We start from the raw sequence: 18,459 nt of genomic DNA, 5'->3' as shown, positions 1-18,459 counted from the left end.
TTATAAAAACTATATTTCTTAAGAGCCAACAACTCCAAGAAAAACAGCAACAACTTCTTAGTGTACAAGAAGAGATGACCGAGATTCAGAAAAAGATGAATGAAATGGAAAATTTAAAGAATGAACTAAAGAACCAAGAATTAACATTGGAACGTATAAAAATTGAGAGGCTAGAGTTGGTTCAGAAACTTCATGAAAATTCTGAGGAAATGAAATTCATAACCAAAGAAAGAAATGATCTAAAGGAATTACAGGAGTCATTTGAAATAGAAAGAAATAAGCTTAAAGGACACATAAGAGAAATTGAAGCTACAGTAAGTCATACCCTTTTCTTTCATCTATTAAATGTTTCTTTAAGAACTGAGTCAGTTGGAAAGGGGGAGGCAATGTTGGGATGATGTTATTACAATTACTCTTTAAATTTAACTTGCTAATAAAGGGTCTAGAAACAAAAGAAGAACTAAAAGTGGCCCACATGCTTCTAAAAGAGCACCAAGAAACTGTTGAAGAACTAAGAAGAAACATTTGTGAGAAGACAGCTCAAATAATAAATATTCAGAAGAACTTAGAGAAATCCAATACTGAATTGCAAGAAAAGGTTTGTCTTTTCTTCCTTTGCTCCTTGTCCCCTCTTCCTTTCTTTCTCTGAAAGAAAAATAAGCAGTAGGTAGTGACTGAGTTATGGTTCATTCATTTATTGGGTAGTATTTGTTGAGTGTCTAATGTAGCAGGTACAGTCCTGGATTATAGAAATAAAATGGGAACAAGGTGGACAAAATCTCTGTGATCATAGAACTTACTTTGTAGTGGAAAGAGGTTCTCAATAAATAAGCAATCAAATGAACAGGATAATTTTAGATAATAGCAAATGCTATGGAGAAAATGAAACATTGGGATAACTGGACCAACCTATGTTAAAAGCCTACTGTGTGCCAAGCATTGAGACTGTGGCTATGAATAAGATATTGTTCTTTTTCCCCAATATAGGCATATAAAAAAATCTCTCAATTCCAGTATGATAAATGCAGAAATATGCTATGCAAAGCTACATGGTACCACTAGTGATCATGGAAAGGGGGAATCAATCTGTACACATAACAAATTTGTGAAGTAGCATTAGAATTCATCTGAGAATGGGGGCCATTCATTTATTGAGATAGAATCTGCTCAATTCTGATTTTTCTCCTGTTGCATTTGGGAACTGGTATAGAAATGAAGCATGCAACTGACCGGATTGATAATTTGTTGGTAAAGTGTACTGTGGTTGTAAACTGGAGAAAAAAAACAATTATGACAGACTATTACTAGCAGAAAAGTCATGAATAATAGCTTGAGTAGGAATCAAGAGAAAATGTATAAATAGGAGTTTGTGGCCCATGGTAGGCCATGAAGGTTCAAAATCACTTCCATTGCTATGGAAAGTAGCCTCATGTTTTCCCTTTAAAAAATTATGATAACACTCTCTAGATAGTAACCTTGGTATTTTATGAATATCATAAGGTCCCAGTGCTTCATGAGGAACAGGAGCTACTTGCTAATGTGAAAGAAGTCAGTGATATTCAGGAAACAATGGATGAACCAGAGCTATTGAAAGAACAATCCAAAACCAAGGATTCAAAAACACTGGCAAGTGCAGAAATGGAAAGTCTCAGGTTGACTGAAAAACTTCAAGAAAGTCACAAAGAAATAAAATCTCTCACTAAGGAAAGAGACGATCTTAAAATGACAAAAGAAGCACTTCAGGTTGAATGTGACCAACTGAAAGAAGAAATTAGAGAAACTTTGACTAAAGTAAGTTTCATCCTTTCCTCCCATTTTAATAAGTGTTTAATAAATAAGTCTTTGGGAAAAATGACATTTGTAATGTTCCTACCAATTTTCTTTAAATGTCTCTTAATTATGAAGTGATTGGAAACAGAACAACTAAAAATTGCTCATAAATACTAAGAAACTATGGAAAATGAGTTGTTTTCTTAAATATTCAAAATGATTTAGAAAAAGCAGTGTTAAATTACAGGAAAGGATAAAGTCAAAAACACTGTTTTCTTCCCTTGTTTAAACCTATTTCCCCAGCATCCCATAACGCGTTACCATCTTCCTCACTGATCCAGTCAGAAATCTGGGAATCATTCCTACTACTATCCCTCCCTCTCCACTCACTCTGTAATACAAGAACCAAACCTTGTTGATATTAAGGTGTGTACCTGTGTGTGAAATCCTCCCAGTCTTCTCTCCACATTGCTGATACCCTAATCCAAGTCACAATTACCTCTCTCTGGCTTTGTGCAATAGCGTCCTACCTGGTCTCCCCATTCATATCATACTTCTCTAATTCATTCCCCTTTCTGGCCCAAGTGATCTTTTCTTCTTAAAACCTTTTAATAACTTCTCATTGCTCTTGAAATACACACCAGCGTGCTTCTTCACATGACCTTTGAGACCCTAGATCCCAGACCTTGCGGGTTTCTAGCCCTGTTTCATCTCATTCTTCCTCCTGCTTATTGTGCTCCAGCAACTCTAGTCTGTTGCTCTTCTGCATCTCATGGCTTTCAGATGTTCTGGTCTCCCTTCCTGTAGTATTTCCATAGTCCTCTTTGCCTAACAAGTGCTCTCATCTTTAGATCTCCACTGAAGCTTTCCATCCCCTAGGAAGCCCTTCCTAAGCACTCACAATAGGTTAGGTTTGCCACTGGTAGCCTGAAAGAACCCAGCACCTCTGTTTGGTAAGATCCGGTATAATAGGTATCTTTCCTTCTAAAGTGCGTAAGTCTCAAAAAGGCAGATCATGTAAAGTGTCGTTTCCCGTTTCATCTCCAATCTCTAATAAGATACTGACAACACAATGAGTACTCAATAAATGTGTTAAATATCTGAATAATGGAAGAGTGGGTGAGTGGAAATATTGTTCTGTAAATGAGCTGTTAAATCCCTGACTTAATTGTTTTAGAAAGTATCCTTGTTTCTTTACCCCTAAAATAAAATAAAGTATCTCTGGGCACCAACTGTATTGTTTTATGATCCTCTTAAGATTCAAGCATCTCAAGAGGAACAGTCCTTCCATATGAAAGAAAAAGACAATGAGACTAAGAAAATAATGAGTGAGATGGAGCAATTGAAGGAGCAATTCAAAGTCAAAGACTCAGCACTACTAAGGCTAGAAATGGAAAAGCTTGAGTGGTCTGAGAAACTTCAAGAAAGTCATGATGAAGTGAAATCTATAGCTAAGGAGAGGGATGACCTACAGAGGCTACAAGAAGTTCTTCAATCTGAAAGGAGCCAACTCCAAGAAAACATAAGAGAAATGGCAGCTAAAGTAGGTTTCATCCTTTTTCGTGTGTGTGTGCTTAGTATTCTGTAAGCAAACATCTTGGTAAAAACTAAACCTTTGGGGAAAGGAATTAGTTACAGTGTAATGGTTATAACGTTTTCATAAATTTCTTGCAATTTCCTTTAATAATGAAGCACCTAGAAACCAAAGAGGAACTTGAAGTTGCTCATTGTTGCCTAAAAGAACAGGAGGAAACTATTGGTAAATTGAGAGTGGATCTTTCAGAGAGGGAAACTGAAATATCAAGCATTCAACAGGAATTAGAAACAACAAATGATGAATTACAGAAAAAGGTAAATTGGGAGTAAAGGAACAGTGGGAGAAAACTTAAGGGAGGTAGCTAACTGGATTACAAAGACTACTGTGTACCTCCTAAATTGTTTTAGAAGACATACTAGATTTTTTTCCTTAAAAAATATACATACACGTATATATATACATATATAAACACACTTTTTTTGTGTGTGCGCACATAAGTATATTTTTGGCTATTATCTTATTTTATTATTATTTTTAAGACCCAAGAGCTTCATGAGAAACAGAAACAATTGATTACCATAAAAGAAAGCAGTGAAGCTCGGGAAAAAATGAGTGAACTGGAACAGTTAAAGGAACATCTCAAAGCCAAAGATTCATCACTACAAAGAATAGAAAGCGAGAGGCTCAAGTTGACTGAGAAACTTCAGGCAAGTCAAGAAGAAATAAAAACCATAAGTAAGGAAAGAGATGATCTGGAAAGGGTGCAGGAAGTCCTTCAAAAGGAAAGAGACCAACTCAAAGAAAACATTAAAGAAATTGTAGCTGAAGTAAGTTTCCCTCTTATAATGTTTTTGGATATAAAAATAGTGTTCAAGTGATAATGATGATGTTCACTACTAAGTTTGATTAATTTTCCTCCAATCATAAAGGGACAGAAAATCAAAGAGGAACTAAAAGCTACTTACATTCTTCTGAAGGAGTACCAAGAAACCATTAATACAAGGAATAGTTCAGAGAAGACAGGCCAAGGAGCAAATATTCAGAGAGACTTAGAAATTTCAGATACTGAATTACAGGCAAAGGTAGGTCTTGTTAAGTTGGAAAATGACATCTGATTATTGTGTTCGTCATATCCCTTACAGAAGAAAATAATACATATGTTAGACTAAAATGTAAAGATGATTACCTTAATTTTAGAGACAGTTCTTTTTCCTAAAATTTTCTGTCTATGTCATAACTTGTTTTATGATTTTCTCAGATTCAAGAACTTCAAGAAGAAGAACATCAACTTCTTAAGATGAAAGATGTCAGTGAGACTCAGGAAAAAATATGTGAAATGGGAAACTTGAAGAAGCAACTTGAGGCCCAAAAGTCAACCCTGGAAAATACAGAATTGGAGAACATAAGGTTAACTCAGAGACTCCATGAAAATCTTGAAGAAGTAAGATCTGTTACAAAAGAAAGAGATGACCTTAGGAGTGTGGAGGAGACTCTCAAAGTAGAGATAGACCAGCTCAAGGAAAACCTAAGAGAAACCACAATTAGAGTGAGTTACCATCTTTCCCCCAACTAGTAAATATGACATCGTGTCCTAAAAGAGCCATGGTTGATAGAGTTGGTGAGGTTGTAAAATTGGTCCAATCTTGGGGAAGGCTGGAGGGATGGATATATGATAATATCTTCCAAAGTTTTCAATAAGTGTCTGCATTGACCCAAAAAGTCCAGTTATTGCTGTTTATCCCACACACATTAGCACAACTGTGCAAAGATATTTGTACAAGTTGCAATAACAAAATAAAGCAAACCCCGAAACAGGAAAAATTCTAACTGTCCATTAGTAGAGACTGGTTGAATCAATACAGCACATTCAGACCATGGAATACCAACCCACAGGTAAAGAACAAGACAGAGCTGATTTGGAAGTATCCTGATAGAGAGAAGGGTTACGTTATACAGAGTAGTGTATCTAGAATATATTGACATCTAAAAGTCATTTAGAGGGTGAGAACTGGGATGCCTAAGGAGGGGGGAATTTTTACTTCTTACCCTGTACCTTTCACACACGGTTGAATTGTATTATTCTGGACGTACTATTTTTCTTTCTCTAATGATAAAGGACTTGGAAAAACAAGAGGAACTAAGAATTGCCCAAATGAATCTGAAAGAGCACCAAGAAACCATCGATAAACTCAGAGGAATTGTTTCAGAGAAGACAGATGAAATATCAAATATTCAAAAGGCTTTAGAAAACACAAATACTGCCTTAAAAGCACAGGTATTTCTACTAATATCTAAGTAACTGAGAGTTTGAATCAAGTCTTTTGTGTTATGAAACAGGATATCAGTTAGCCTAATATACATAGAGACTTACGTATTCAATTTAGAAACTATTAGCTTTTTCTCTATATCTATCTATATCCTAACTTATTGTATGATTATCTCAAGATCCAAGAACTTCTGGAGAAGGAACGTCAACTTCTTAAGGTAAAAAATGATCTCAGGGAAAATACATATCAAACAGAGCAGTTGAAGAAGCAATTAGAGGCCCAGAATTCAACCCTGGAAAGCATAGAAACAGAGAAGTTAAGGTTGACTCGGAAACTTCAAGAAAACCTTGAAGAAATAAAATCTGTTACTAAGGAAAGAGATGACCTAAGAAGAATGGAGCGAACCCTCAAAATGGAGCAAGACCAGCTCAGTGAAATCCTCAGAGAAACAAAAGCTAAAGTAAGTTACACTCGTTCCTCTTCCCAGCGAGTTAATGTGATGTTTTCCTTACATCAGTGAACGCTTCTTTGAAATGAGTGGTACTTTTGGTGAGAAGGAACAGGATACAGCCTTTTAGGCAGGTAATTTGGTATTATTTTTGAACATTTTAAATTCTGTAACCAGCATTTTCTTCATGGACTTTACATGTACACTTTCACTTTTTAAGGTAAAGAAAAATATGTATGTGTGTGTATATTCATAACACACACACACACATATACCATAAGGTTGTTCATTATAGCAATTTGTGACAAAAAATAGGAAATAACCTAAATGTCTATCACAAGGAAACTGGGTAGTTATAAGCAATATGTCAGGATACGTGCAACCCTTAAAAAAATGAAATAGATTTGAATGTTCTAATTTGGAAGCTCAAAATAACTCTTAGGGGGAAAAGCAAGTTGTAGAATAGTATGTGTATAGCATGTTTACCTCTGCAAAATATGAGTACATTGTGGGGAGGTCAATAACTTTCTAACAACATCAAATATGTGGAGTAAGAAATAAGAAATGTATTATTTTTACTAAGAAAATGTATCACTTTCATTAAAAAGAAAATACTAGTTAACATTAAGCTGTATCATTGGTTTTTAATTTTTTTCTAATAATAAAGGACTTTGGAAAACAAGAGGAACTAAGAATTGCTCACATGCATCTGAAAGATCACCAGGAAATTATTGATAAACTCAGAAGGATTGTTGATGAGAAGACAGAAGAAATATCAAATATGCAAATGGATTTAGAAAATTCAAATGCTAAATTACAAGAAAAGGTATTGAGGGGGTCATGACGCTTATATGTTTGGATACCTGATTTATTCCTAGAATAAAAAGTAATGCCTAAAATCCCTGAGGGATGTAAAATGCTTTAGCCACATTAGAAAACAGCTTGGTAGCTTTTACTAGCACTGAACCATATACCTGCGTGTGGCCCAGCATTTCCACTCCTTGGCTACGTACCTAAGAGAAGAAAGTGCACACTTCCACGTAAAGACATACCAATGTGTTCACAGCAACTTCAGTCATAATTGCAAAAAAACTGAAAACAACCCAAATGCCTATCAACAGGGGAACGGATAAATACATTGTGATTTATAAGTTTAAAAGTAGGCAAACTGATCTGGGATGAAAAAGGTCAGAATAGTGGTTTGTTCTAGGAAGGGGCACATAGGAACCTTATGGTAAGGTAAGTAAGTGTTCTGTATTAATTCTGAGTTGTATTTTAATCTGAGTTGTAGTTACATAGCTGTATACATATGTCAAGAGTAGTTGAGCCATATACACATAAGATTAGTGTGTAGTTATGTAAATTACACCACAAAAAAAAGTAAATCCTGTATGGAATTACACAGAATATTAATGAGTGACATGGGAAAGCTGTCTTAATCAGCTTAGAAACTATTCTTTATCCTTCCCTAAGAAGCCATCTAATCCTAACGTTACGATTATCTTAAGGTCCAAGAACTTAAAGCAAATGAACATCAACTTTTTAAATTAAAAGAAGAGGTTAGTGAGACACAGAAAAAAATATGTGGCCTAGAGCGACTGAAGAAAGAATTCAAGGCCCAAAGTTTAACTCTGGATAAAATAGAAATGGAGAACTTAAATTTGGCTCAGAAACTTCATGAAAACCTTGAAGAAATGAAATCTGTAATGAAAGAAAGAGATAACCTAAGGAGAGTAGAAGAGACTCTGAAACTGGAGAGAGACCTACTCAAGGCAGACCTGCAAGAAGCCATAGCTAGAGTGAGTTGTGCTCTTTCTTCCTGTCAAGTAAACATGTTTTTACTGTAAGAAGTTTGAAAATAAGTGATACTGTTGGTGAAAATTTGAATGTTATAACCTTTTAGGGAAGCAGTTTGACAATAGCATTTTAAAAATTATCAACATATACATTTGCTACAGCACTTTTGTAGAAATTCATCCTACCAATATATTCACATATCTGGACAGAAATACAGCAGCATTCACTACAACATTGTTTGTGATGAACAAAATCAGAAACAATCCAAGTATCTACCAGTAAGGCACTGGCTAAGTGGTGTTCGTTTGTATAGTAGAAAACTAAGCATAAGAATGGGACACTCTTTATGTGATACTGATTTAGAAAGATGTCCAAGTGGTATGAAATTTGAAAGATAAGTGGCAGAGTTCAGCGTGTGACAGGACTGCGATGGGTGAGGCTAGGGACAGACACTTGGACTTTATGTCCTTTTGTACTGTTCTAATTTGGGGGTGGCATGGAGGTTGTTTTTAACTATGAACATGTGTTTTTTGAGATTTTGTTTAACTAGTTCATTGTTAAGAAAAGGTAATGTGCCTTTATATTATATTTCTCAATTTCTTCTAATAACAAAGGATCTGGAAACACAAGAGCAACTAAAAATTGCCCATATGCATTTGAAAGAACACCAAGAAACTATTGATAAATTCAGAGAGAAAGTTTCAGAAAAGACACCTCAGATTTCAAATATTCAGAAGGATTTAAATAAATCAAAAGACGAATTACCAAGAAAGGTATGTGTTGTTCTCTTCTTTGGGGGAATAACTGTACCCAAAATTACTTATGGAATGAGAAAGGACATAGATACAGATATGTCAATATAGATATATATGTACATGTACTATACTATATGTACATATACATAGACACTATTTTCCTTTCTTAAAGGAATTCTGTTCGCATTCTAACTTGTTTTATAATTATGTCAAGATACCAGAACTTCAGAGAAAAGAGCTTCAACTTGTTAGAATGGAAGAAGATGTCAATAAAACTCATAAAAAAGTGAATGAAATGGAACAATTGAAGAAGCAATTTGACGCCCAAAATTTATCTGTGCAAAATGTAGCAATGGATAACTTACACTTGACCAAGAAACCGTATGAAAGCCTTGAAGAAATAAGAATTGTAGCTAAGGAAAGAGATGAGCTAAAGAGAATAAAAGAGTCTCTCAAAATGGAAAGAGACCAATTCAGAGAAACATTGAGAGAAATGATAGCTAGAGAGAGTTCAGAATCTTCCCCTATCTAGTAACTATTTATAAGAATCAAGCTTTCTTGGAAAGGGTAACAGTGTTTTGTTTTATATTTCCTGGAAACGTCTACAAACAGTAAAGAATAATGAGGGAAACTATTAATTATAATTTTTCACACAAATAGAAAATACAGTTTTAAAAGAAGCCAAAATGATGTTATTCAGATATTACCACTTTTTTTTTTTTTTGGTAAGAACATTTTTTTTAATTGAAGTATAGTTGATGTACAATATTATATGTTACAGGTGTACAATATAGTGATCCACGATTTTTAAAGGTTATACTCCATTTATAGTTATTATAAAATATTGCCTATTCCCCATGTTGTGCAGTATATCCGGGTAGCTTATTTCATACGTAATAGTTTGGTACCTCTTAATCCCCTACCCCTATATTGTCCCTTCCCCCTTCCCTCTCTCCACTGGTAACCACTGGCTTGTTCTCTATATCTGTGAGTCTGCTTCTTTTTTGTTACATTCACTAGTTTGTTATATTTTTTAGATTCCACATGTAAGTGATATCATACAGTATTTGTCTTTCTCTGTCTGACTTATTTCATTTAGCATATTACCCTAGAAGTCCATCCATGTTGTTGCAAATGGGAAATTTTCATTCTTTTTTATGGCTGAGTAGTAGTCCATTGTGAATGTGTATGTGTATGTGTATATATATATATATACCACATCTTCTTTATCCGTTCATCTGTTGATGGACACTTGGGTTGCTTCAATATCTGGGCAATTGTAAATAATGCTGCTATAAACATTAGGGTGCATGTATCTTTTCAAATTAATGTTTTTGTTTTTCAGAAAATACCTTTTTTTTTTTTAACTTTCTATTTTCTATTGGAGTCTAGCCGATTAACGATGTTGTGATACTTTCAGGTTCACAGCAAAGGGACTCAGCCATACATGTGCATGTATCTATTCTCCCCCAAACTCCCCTCCCAATTCTTTAGTTTTAAGAAATAAATTGCTAAATAAAGCAGACTATTTTCTTCAGTGTAATTTTTAAAAGGGTTTTTAAACCAGGAAATAACATTATTCTCAGTGGAGAAATATTTGTAAAAGATTAAATATCTCATTTCTCTACCTCTACACGATAGAGTTTTAAACATAGGCTCTTGTTAGTGAAGTTAGAAGGAAGAAAAGCAAGATGAGTATAAGAAAGGAAGTTCTACTAATATGTCTATTTATAGATATTCAGAATCACATATCTTAAAGAACTGAACTGAATCCCTCTATAAAATTCAGACAAATAAGAAATTGTATGAAATCTATAAAAATCTTATTTTCATATTTCATTCTCATGTCCATCATTATCTCATAGTAAAGAAATAATAAAATGGAAAGCAATACCACTTGTAATCTCAGTAGAAATTTCAGACAGTTGGAAATCACCTTTATGTGGGCTCTAACTAAATTTATAGACTTAATTCATTCAAAAAATATTTATTGAACAATGTTTTATTTTGCACTTTTAATCAGAAATACAAAATATAAACAGAATATGAATTTTCTGTTCCAGGGTGCTGGAAAGAATATATGAACAGGGCTTGGAACACCGTAGGTAGTATACTTGGTTTTGCTAGCATATATGAGTTGGCAGCAGTGATTCTAAGACAGAGATTTGGAAGAGTAGGAACCAGAGATATATCTAAAATCCAATTTGCAACTGTAGATAGTAAAGCAACAAATCCTATCTTCAAAAAATATGTGAAGGTTTTCCAATGAGTTGAGGTCACTTTTTCCAGTGAGTTGAGGTCACTCAGCATAAGACTTAGTGTTACTGTTATTCATATTCTGAGTATTTTTAACATTGCTTTTGAGTTACATGTGTGATATTTAATTCCATTATTGAAAAGATATAAAAATGTAATCAAAGTATATGATTAGACATTATATGTTACTATAGTTACAGCTGAAGCCTTGCTTATTTCTTTGTATCAAAGCAGAATCAACAGAACCACGGAGAGGTAGTAAAATATGAAAAAAAATTACTGTGTGATGGAAACCAACACCTTATAGAAAGCCTGAGAGAAAAGTGCTTCAGGATAAAAGTAAGTGCTCTCCTGTTAATATTACAAATGATTATTTGTAATACCCTTCCAAAGGCCTAATGTGGAATGAATAGATAATGCTCAATATTTTTCTAAACTTTATAATCTAGTACAAGTATGTATATGTGTACATATATATGTGCATACACCACACACAGAAAACAGAGGAGTTTGTGATTTTCAGGCCTCACTGGAAAGGTGATGTTTGAGCAAACACCTGAGAAAGGTAAAGGATCAAGCCACACAGGTATACAGGGAAAGAGCAATATAAGCAGAGGGAACAATAAGTAGAAAGCTTCTGAGACAGAAGCCTGCCTGGTGGGTTCCAGGAACATCAAGAAGGAGGATAGCCGGTTAGAAGTGAAGTCAGGAGTTAATGAGGAAGAGGCAGGCTGTGGGGCCTTAAGCGGACTTTGGGTTTTACTGTGAGTAAGATGGAGAATCCCTTGGACAATTTTGAGTACAGAGAGACATGATCTGAGTTACATTTTAAAGGAATGTTATTGAAAATGAGTGGAAGCAGGAGGACCATTTGAAAGACTAATTTCAGTAATCCAGGCAAAGGTGATGGTGGCTCAGCCCAAAGAGGTAGCAGCGGAACTGGTGAGAAGTGTTCGGACTCTGAATACATATTGAGGGTAAAGCCAACAGATTTACTCTCACCCCTATTAGAATGCAAAGTCCCTAAAAACTTTTTTGTGTTGGTTATGGCTATATCACTTAGAAAACTTCCTGACAGGAATCAGCATTCAGTATGTGTTTCTTAAAAGTACAAATGAATGACCATACAGTGCTGCTCCATGCCATAATGTGATTCATTCTAAGACTAAAGGAAGAATCCCCCCTCCAACATCCCACATTACTGAACATCTATCTAGCTTTTCCTTAAATTATAAAAAAGAGAGCTCGTTCTTGTCAGAAGCCCCTTCTATAACTTAACACCCTGAACTAAACATGTTATTTATTACATGACTGTAGCAACTTGAACTTAATGTGTTCTTCCACCTGTACTCTGACCAAGGGATCACTTGCCTGGCCTCTCGTCATTTGTGTTGATGGGCCTAGGCTCATTGAGTGTCTTCCACATGCAGGCACTGTACTGGGTGCTTTACCTCATGAGATGGGTTTTATTGTTCCATTTATAAACAAACAAACTGAGGCTCAGAGAGGAAGTTTAGTGGTTACCCAAGGTCACATAGGTAGTAAATTAGTAGAATCAGGGTTTGAAACCAGGTCTGACAAAGTGAAACTTGGGCATAGAAGCATTTTTACAAATATAATTTTATTTCCTTTAAACTATAATGTCTATATATTTTATAGATTGCATAGATATAGATATTATTTAATATTTGATCCCCTAGGAAACTTTGTGGCAATTATTGTAGTCTTCATTTTGTCGTGGTGAAAATGACTCAGTGTTTCCCCAGTCAGCAAGTGGCAGAGCTAGAACCTGAACACAAACTCTGATAACAGGTTAGAAAACTCGGATTCTAGGCAGATAATAGAAATACGTGAAGAGGCTCCACCAAGTTGACATATAACTAGTTTGATTCTTAGTCACGTATCTGCTCACTTACACTGCCTTCTGTACATAGAGGCCAGCATTCAGCCTTGAGCTACAATACATACTAGATTGAATTCACTCACATTTCTCTTCAGACTTTGTAAATAAATGCTCCTTCAAATCATGGATGTTCAAAAGACCAAAAGAAAATGCAGCAAAATGATAACAATGGTTGCTTCTGGTTTTCTTTGTTATATTTGTTTAAATTCTTTTAAATTTCCACAATAATTTCTATAATCCAAAATCAACAAAAGAGTTCATTTTTGTTTATAAACACAAAGGTCGAAATTTATTTTTCTCCTACAAAAAGTATTAAAGAATTAAGTTTTGTTGCAATCCTAGGGCTGAGACTATTTCTTCTTAAATTAGAATGAATTGGTAAATTGAATAAATTCTAATTTTCTTTAGGAGCTTCTTAAGAGATACTCAGAGATGGATAATCATTATGAGTGCTTAAATAGATTGTCTCTTGACTTGAAGAAGGAAATCGAAACACAAAAAGAGCTTTCAATTAGAGTAAAAGCAAACCTCGCACTTCCATGTCCACAAAGCAAGCAAATTCAAAAACTTCTCACTGCAAACCAAAGATGTTCCATGGAATTTCATAGAGTCATGAAGAAACTTCAGGTACCATCTTTTTTAGTACTATCTTTGTAAATATCACTGTAAATTTCTATTACAAACTTTAGTGTTTAAGTCCTGCTTTGAGAGTTGACATACTTGTTATTTAGTGTATTTACTACTGAATTAAAGATTATGTGGGTCTAAGAACAGTGTGTGCAAGATCCTCAATGCACCTAGGACCTGTTTTTTCAACAAAACCTGAGCTTTGCCTATGGGCCTAGACACTGTCCAGGTGTTCAGGAGACAAGTATGAATAACATCTCAGGGATCTCATAGTGAGTTAGGCAGACATATAAACAGGTAATAAGTGTAGCAATAGAAGTACATTTAGATTATATGACATACCAGATAAAAAGTTAAGGAAGATAAGACTGTAGTAGAAGACAGACTCAAACGATAAAGCTTGGAGTTCCTTTTGTAAATGAGGCAGAGCCGTTGGACAGTTATTTTAAGGTGGTGGCTGTAGCATGATCAGATTATCATTTTAGATACTTCACTGCAGACAGAGAAGAAATGAGTTTGTGGAGGATAAGCCTAGTGGCAGAGAGAAGAGATAAGAGACAGTTACAGTGGTCCAGATGCGCTATTATGAGCGACTCTACTGCTAGGGAAGGATTCATAGGAATGGGGAGGACAGACGAGATCAAAGAAACATTTGGCAGCTTAACATAGTAGCTGGTGTGATTGGTGGTGGAGGTACAGGAGGGAAGTTTAGATTGAGTCCCAGGATTTGGGCTTAGCCAGGTTTGTGGAGAGTGGTACCATTAACTGAGATAGAGAGGGAAAAGAGATTAGGTGTTTAGTTTGAGATGTTTTGAGGTAGAGATACCTAAGACAGAACGTCTAAGACGGGAGACCAAGCAGGCATTTAGTCGAGAGTCTGAGGCTTGTCAGGAGAAAAGTCAGGACTAAAGATAGATTTGGGATTCATATAGGTGATAGATTGCACAACATGTGTAAGCTCGCCCGGAAAACATAATAGAGGAATGAGAGTTTGGGGAGATGTTCGGGTAAGATCCAAACTCCAGAAAAGATAGTTCTGCAAGAGACAGTAGCAGAAAAGAGCAACTCATGGGTTCAAGGTTAGGAAAGTCAAAGTGACAGAAAAGAACCAGGCAACAGTGCTATTACTTAAGTCAGTGGAGAGTACGTCAAAGATGAAGTAGTCAAGAGTGGCAGATGCTTCGGTCAGCTAGAATGTGGACTGAAGAGATCTCCTCAACTTGTTGATAATAGAGCTCACTGGTGACATCTTGTCAGAGCAGTTTTAGTTGAGTAGTTAAGGAAAAGGCCAAATTATAAGAGTTAAGGAATGGTGGATGTTAAGGAAGTAGGGAGCTGGTATCTGCCCTTCCTAGGTAAATTGCCCCTTACGCCCTGATATTCTTCCACAAACCCTGGCAATCAGATATCCAGAACTTATTGAGGAGATCCGTGAAGCATATGGCATTCAAATTATTGTCACCTTGGGCTTCTCTGGTGGCACAGTGGTTAAGAGTCTGCCTGCCGATGCAGGGGACACAGGTTCGTGCCCCGGTCCGGGAGGATCCCACATGCCGCGGAGCAGCTGGGCCCATGAGCCATGGCCACTGAGCCTGCGCATCAGGAGCCTGTGCTCTGCAACGGGAGAGGCCTGCGTACCGCAAAAAAAAAAAAAAAAAACTATTGTCACCTTAAAGCCAAACATGTAAATATGCTTGACAAGTAAATCTTGGGACATGTCATACCCATTTTGGTTACCGAATCAAAGTAGGCAGAGGATGTTGAAAATGAATCTCAGGTATCTAGCTGGGAACTGGGTGATTGATGACATAATTAACCAAAAGGGGGGTAAATAGGCAAAGGTGGGTTTCTAGGGAAAGGAATCATGTGCATTTTATTTATTTATTTTTTTTTTTTCATTTTAAATCTATTGAATTTGAGGTAACTATAGGACATCCATGAGGTATATCCAGGGGCAAGTCAGAAATATGGAACTAGATGGAGGCCTGGAAGTTCTTCTCCCAAGTTACTGAGAAGAGAAAATTGGGGATAGAGAGAGGCTCTTTCCTTCTCCCTCACTTACCAGAGGATATAGATAATAAGAGATGCCATCCTGCCTCATAGTCTCAGGGGTTTAAAACTTCATCTAAATGTGGTACAAGTTTCATTTCCCAATTTGTTTAATGTTTTTCTGCAAGTATGTGTTAAGCCATGTTACAAAGATAAAGGAAGAACAACATGAATCCATCAATAAACTTGAAGTGGCTTTTATTGATGAAGTGGAAAAGCAAAATGAACTGCTAATTAAAATACAGCACCTTCAACAAGATTATGACGTACCGCCCAGAGAATCAAGGGGCCTCAAATTGAGCCAGAGTATGGATCTGCATATTGAGGTACAATTTGTTTAAAATGGGTTTAATTAGATTCCAAGCCTTTTTATCAAGTAGAAAAGTACCTTTTCATATGTTTAGAGTCATTTTTATTTACCAAAAATTAAAAATCAGTTGCAGAATGACAGCTGGCCAGTTGTAAAGAGTGCCAGGTAATAGTCTAGCCTCCTTTCAGAACCCCAAAGATACAGAAAATAGATGTAATATCATCAAGTGGGAATTCATGGAACCCCAGGATAAGTTTCCGAATGGCTTCTAAAACTTCCTAGGTCTGTGACTGGGAGTCAGAAACATTTTTCTTACAACTCTGCATGAAGTGTCCTGCTCTCTCTCAGCAGTAGGAGGCTGGCATTCAATTCCCAAAACCATGTGCAGCCTGTTTTATGCACAGAAAACTACATCCAGAAACAATTCATATTTTGTGATTATTAGTCACAGTTTTATAGTTTTGAGGGATTTTAATTCTAACATGCAGATTTGTAGACGTGCCTCCATTATAGGCTATACACCAAAATTTTATTATCAAATAACTAAAGTTTTAAATTAGAATTATATTTACAGTACTTCAAAATATTAAGAATAAGAGTTCAATAAGGTGTTTTCCCCTTTTTATGATATTTAGATTAAAACTTTTCTAATGTTCATGTGATTCAATGCTTATTTTTCTCAGGAAATTCTCAAGGATTTTTCAGAAAGTGATTGCCATAGCATAGAGACTGAATTTCAGCAAGTACTAAGCAATAGAAAAGAAATGACCCGGTTTTTGGAAGAGTGGTTGAATGCTCATTTTGATATAGAAAAGCTTAAAAATGGCATCCAGAAAGAAACTGATAGTATTTTTCAAGTGAATAACTTCTATAATAACAAAATAATTGTAAGTAGTAATTTTCTTGTGCTACCTCATTCTTTTTGTTGTTGTCTGCTTTAATTTTTATACCTCATTTGTAAAAAGACTTAAAGCAACTTCATTTTAAGTATTTTCTTAAAATTTATTTGTATAGGCTTTGTGAAAAAAATTTGACTATGTAAAACATCTTCTGCCTCTAATGTATTACACTTCCTTAGGATAATTAAATATATATTTATACTTGTAAAGACTATAACAAAATCTTGGTGTGTAGTAATCAGTTTGTTACACACAGATTTGGAATCTGTGGAATCCGGAATCCTCTTGCAATTCTCCTCTTTCTTTTCTCACTTCTCACTGCTTCTGTAGGAATTGAGCCTTTTCCCCAAGTAGGCTCAGACAAGGTGAGACATGAGCCTGTTTCAGGGCTACAGGCAGCAACCGTAGGAAAGCCCTGGACAAGCCTAGCCAGCTGCTTTATTAATAAGGCCTCACATGCTTTTTGTCGCAGTGGTGTCACTGTCACATGCCCTGATCCTTCAACTTTGATGTTCAAAAATGTGGTTTGTAATCATTGTTCCCAAGGTGATCAGTCCTAGTGGACAGATTCATAAGAACCAACATGGCTTACGACCAGTTTATAGATTTGTTTTACTTTCCACTGCTCAGAATATTCATTCTACTTTCTGAAGTAATCCCTATCTCATATACCTAGTAAAATATGCAGTAATCAGAAAGTTGCTTGTTATTATATGTAATTGGAACAAAGGGACCTGGATTAATATTACAGCTTTTAATATTAGTTTTAGATTCCTACATTTGGGTAGTTATTTCCAGACAAAGACTTTAACTTCATCTGGAAACTAAAATCACATTGAAATATAGATAATGTTTAAAAAAAATGTTTTCCTGTGGCTGGATTGTTCATCCATTTGTTGAATACCCCAAGCAAAATAGTAAATGAGCTGTTTAAAAAAAAAAAAAAAAGTCCACAGTCAATGGAAAAAAGCATAACTGATGTTTGGATAAGATAATTTCCATATAATTCCATGTTGTTCTGTAATGTTGAAGGCCCAGTTGTGATTAGAAAGTAGGGATTCCTTCAACAAGGTCCTACTGTTTAGCACAGGGAACTATACTCAATATTTTGTAATAAGCTATAAGGGAAAAGAATATGAAAAAAAAGATACATATGTATGTATAACTGAATCACTTTGCTGTACACCTGAAACTAACACAACTTTGTAAATCAATTATACTTCAATAAAAAGGAAAAGAAAAGAAAATAGGGATTCCTGCTGTGGGGATCAGCATGGATCAGCATGGATATGTGGCTTCTTCCAGCACCCTGAAAGAAGGAACTGGTAATTCTGTATGGTGGGAGGTCCATAGTCTAGAGCCATGGAGGGTCCAGGATGCCAGCAAGAACACAGCTAATTTAGGATCCAAGTCTGACAGAATTGCCATAAAACCACAAAGAAATTTATAGGTAAGACCAATAAGGCATCCATGATGAGAGCAAAAAAGTACATCCCTTAGGAATTAGGAAGTAAAAAGATGATATGAGTAATTTCAGAGTTAGTTAGGCTTTGATGTAAAAGAAGACATTGGTTGATCATTATTCCCTGCACAGAAATACAAGGTTTTCAGATTAATTGCCAAAAGTCAGTGAATGATTTTCCCTGGAACCACTGAGGTTTGGAATGAAAATAGCTTGTTGTTAAGTTTATTGGTTATGCTCTGCTATTAGATGTCAGTTGATGTTTATATATGATATGATATGTGTCATAACATACATAATAACTTTAACCTGCACAATTCTTCGGATTCTTCTTCATACATTAGTACTGATCTAATAAGGTAAGATTATCATCTTGCAA

General features: G+C 35.5%; 1 protein-coding gene across 2 annotated transcripts in view; it reads left to right on the top strand.

Annotated features, from left to right (window-relative positions):
- CENPE (centromere protein E) overlaps nt 1-18,459 on the top strand; it is a 73,731-nt gene that overhangs the window by 37,850 nt on the left and 17,422 nt on the right. Inside the window, exons 27-42 of one of the 2 annotated variants that reach the window (XM_060011818.1) lie at nt 24-314; nt 440-598; nt 1,501-1,791; nt 3,029-3,313; nt 3,463-3,621; nt 3,847-4,134; nt 4,566-4,853; nt 5,424-5,582; nt 6,690-6,848; nt 7,531-7,821; nt 8,434-8,592; nt 8,789-9,080; nt 11,066-11,169; nt 13,142-13,360; nt 15,538-15,735; nt 16,403-16,606. In XM_060011818.1, coding sequence (XP_059867801.1) covers nt 24-314; nt 440-598; nt 1,501-1,791; nt 3,029-3,313; nt 3,463-3,621; nt 3,847-4,134; nt 4,566-4,853; nt 5,424-5,582; nt 6,690-6,848; nt 7,531-7,821; nt 8,434-8,592; nt 8,789-9,080; nt 11,066-11,169; nt 13,142-13,360; nt 15,538-15,735; nt 16,403-16,606 — 3,546 coding nt within the window. Of the gene's footprint in view, nt 1-23; nt 315-439; nt 599-1,500; nt 1,792-3,028; nt 3,314-3,462; nt 3,622-3,846; nt 4,135-4,565; nt 4,854-5,423; nt 5,583-6,689; nt 6,849-7,530; nt 7,822-8,433; nt 8,593-8,788; nt 9,081-11,061; nt 11,170-13,141; nt 13,361-15,537; nt 15,736-16,402; nt 16,607-18,459 lie in introns of both variants that reach the window. The other variant, XM_060011819.1, reaches the window with a different exon arrangement.

The sequence above is a fragment of the Delphinus delphis genome, chromosome 5 (assembly GCF_949987515.2).
Source record: "Delphinus delphis chromosome 5, mDelDel1.2, whole genome shotgun sequence".
In the NCBI taxonomy this organism is placed as follows: domain Eukaryota; kingdom Metazoa; phylum Chordata; class Mammalia; order Artiodactyla; family Delphinidae; genus Delphinus; species Delphinus delphis.
Note: the sequence above shows the minus strand (reverse complement) of the source record. Positions and strands in the feature narration are given on the sequence as shown.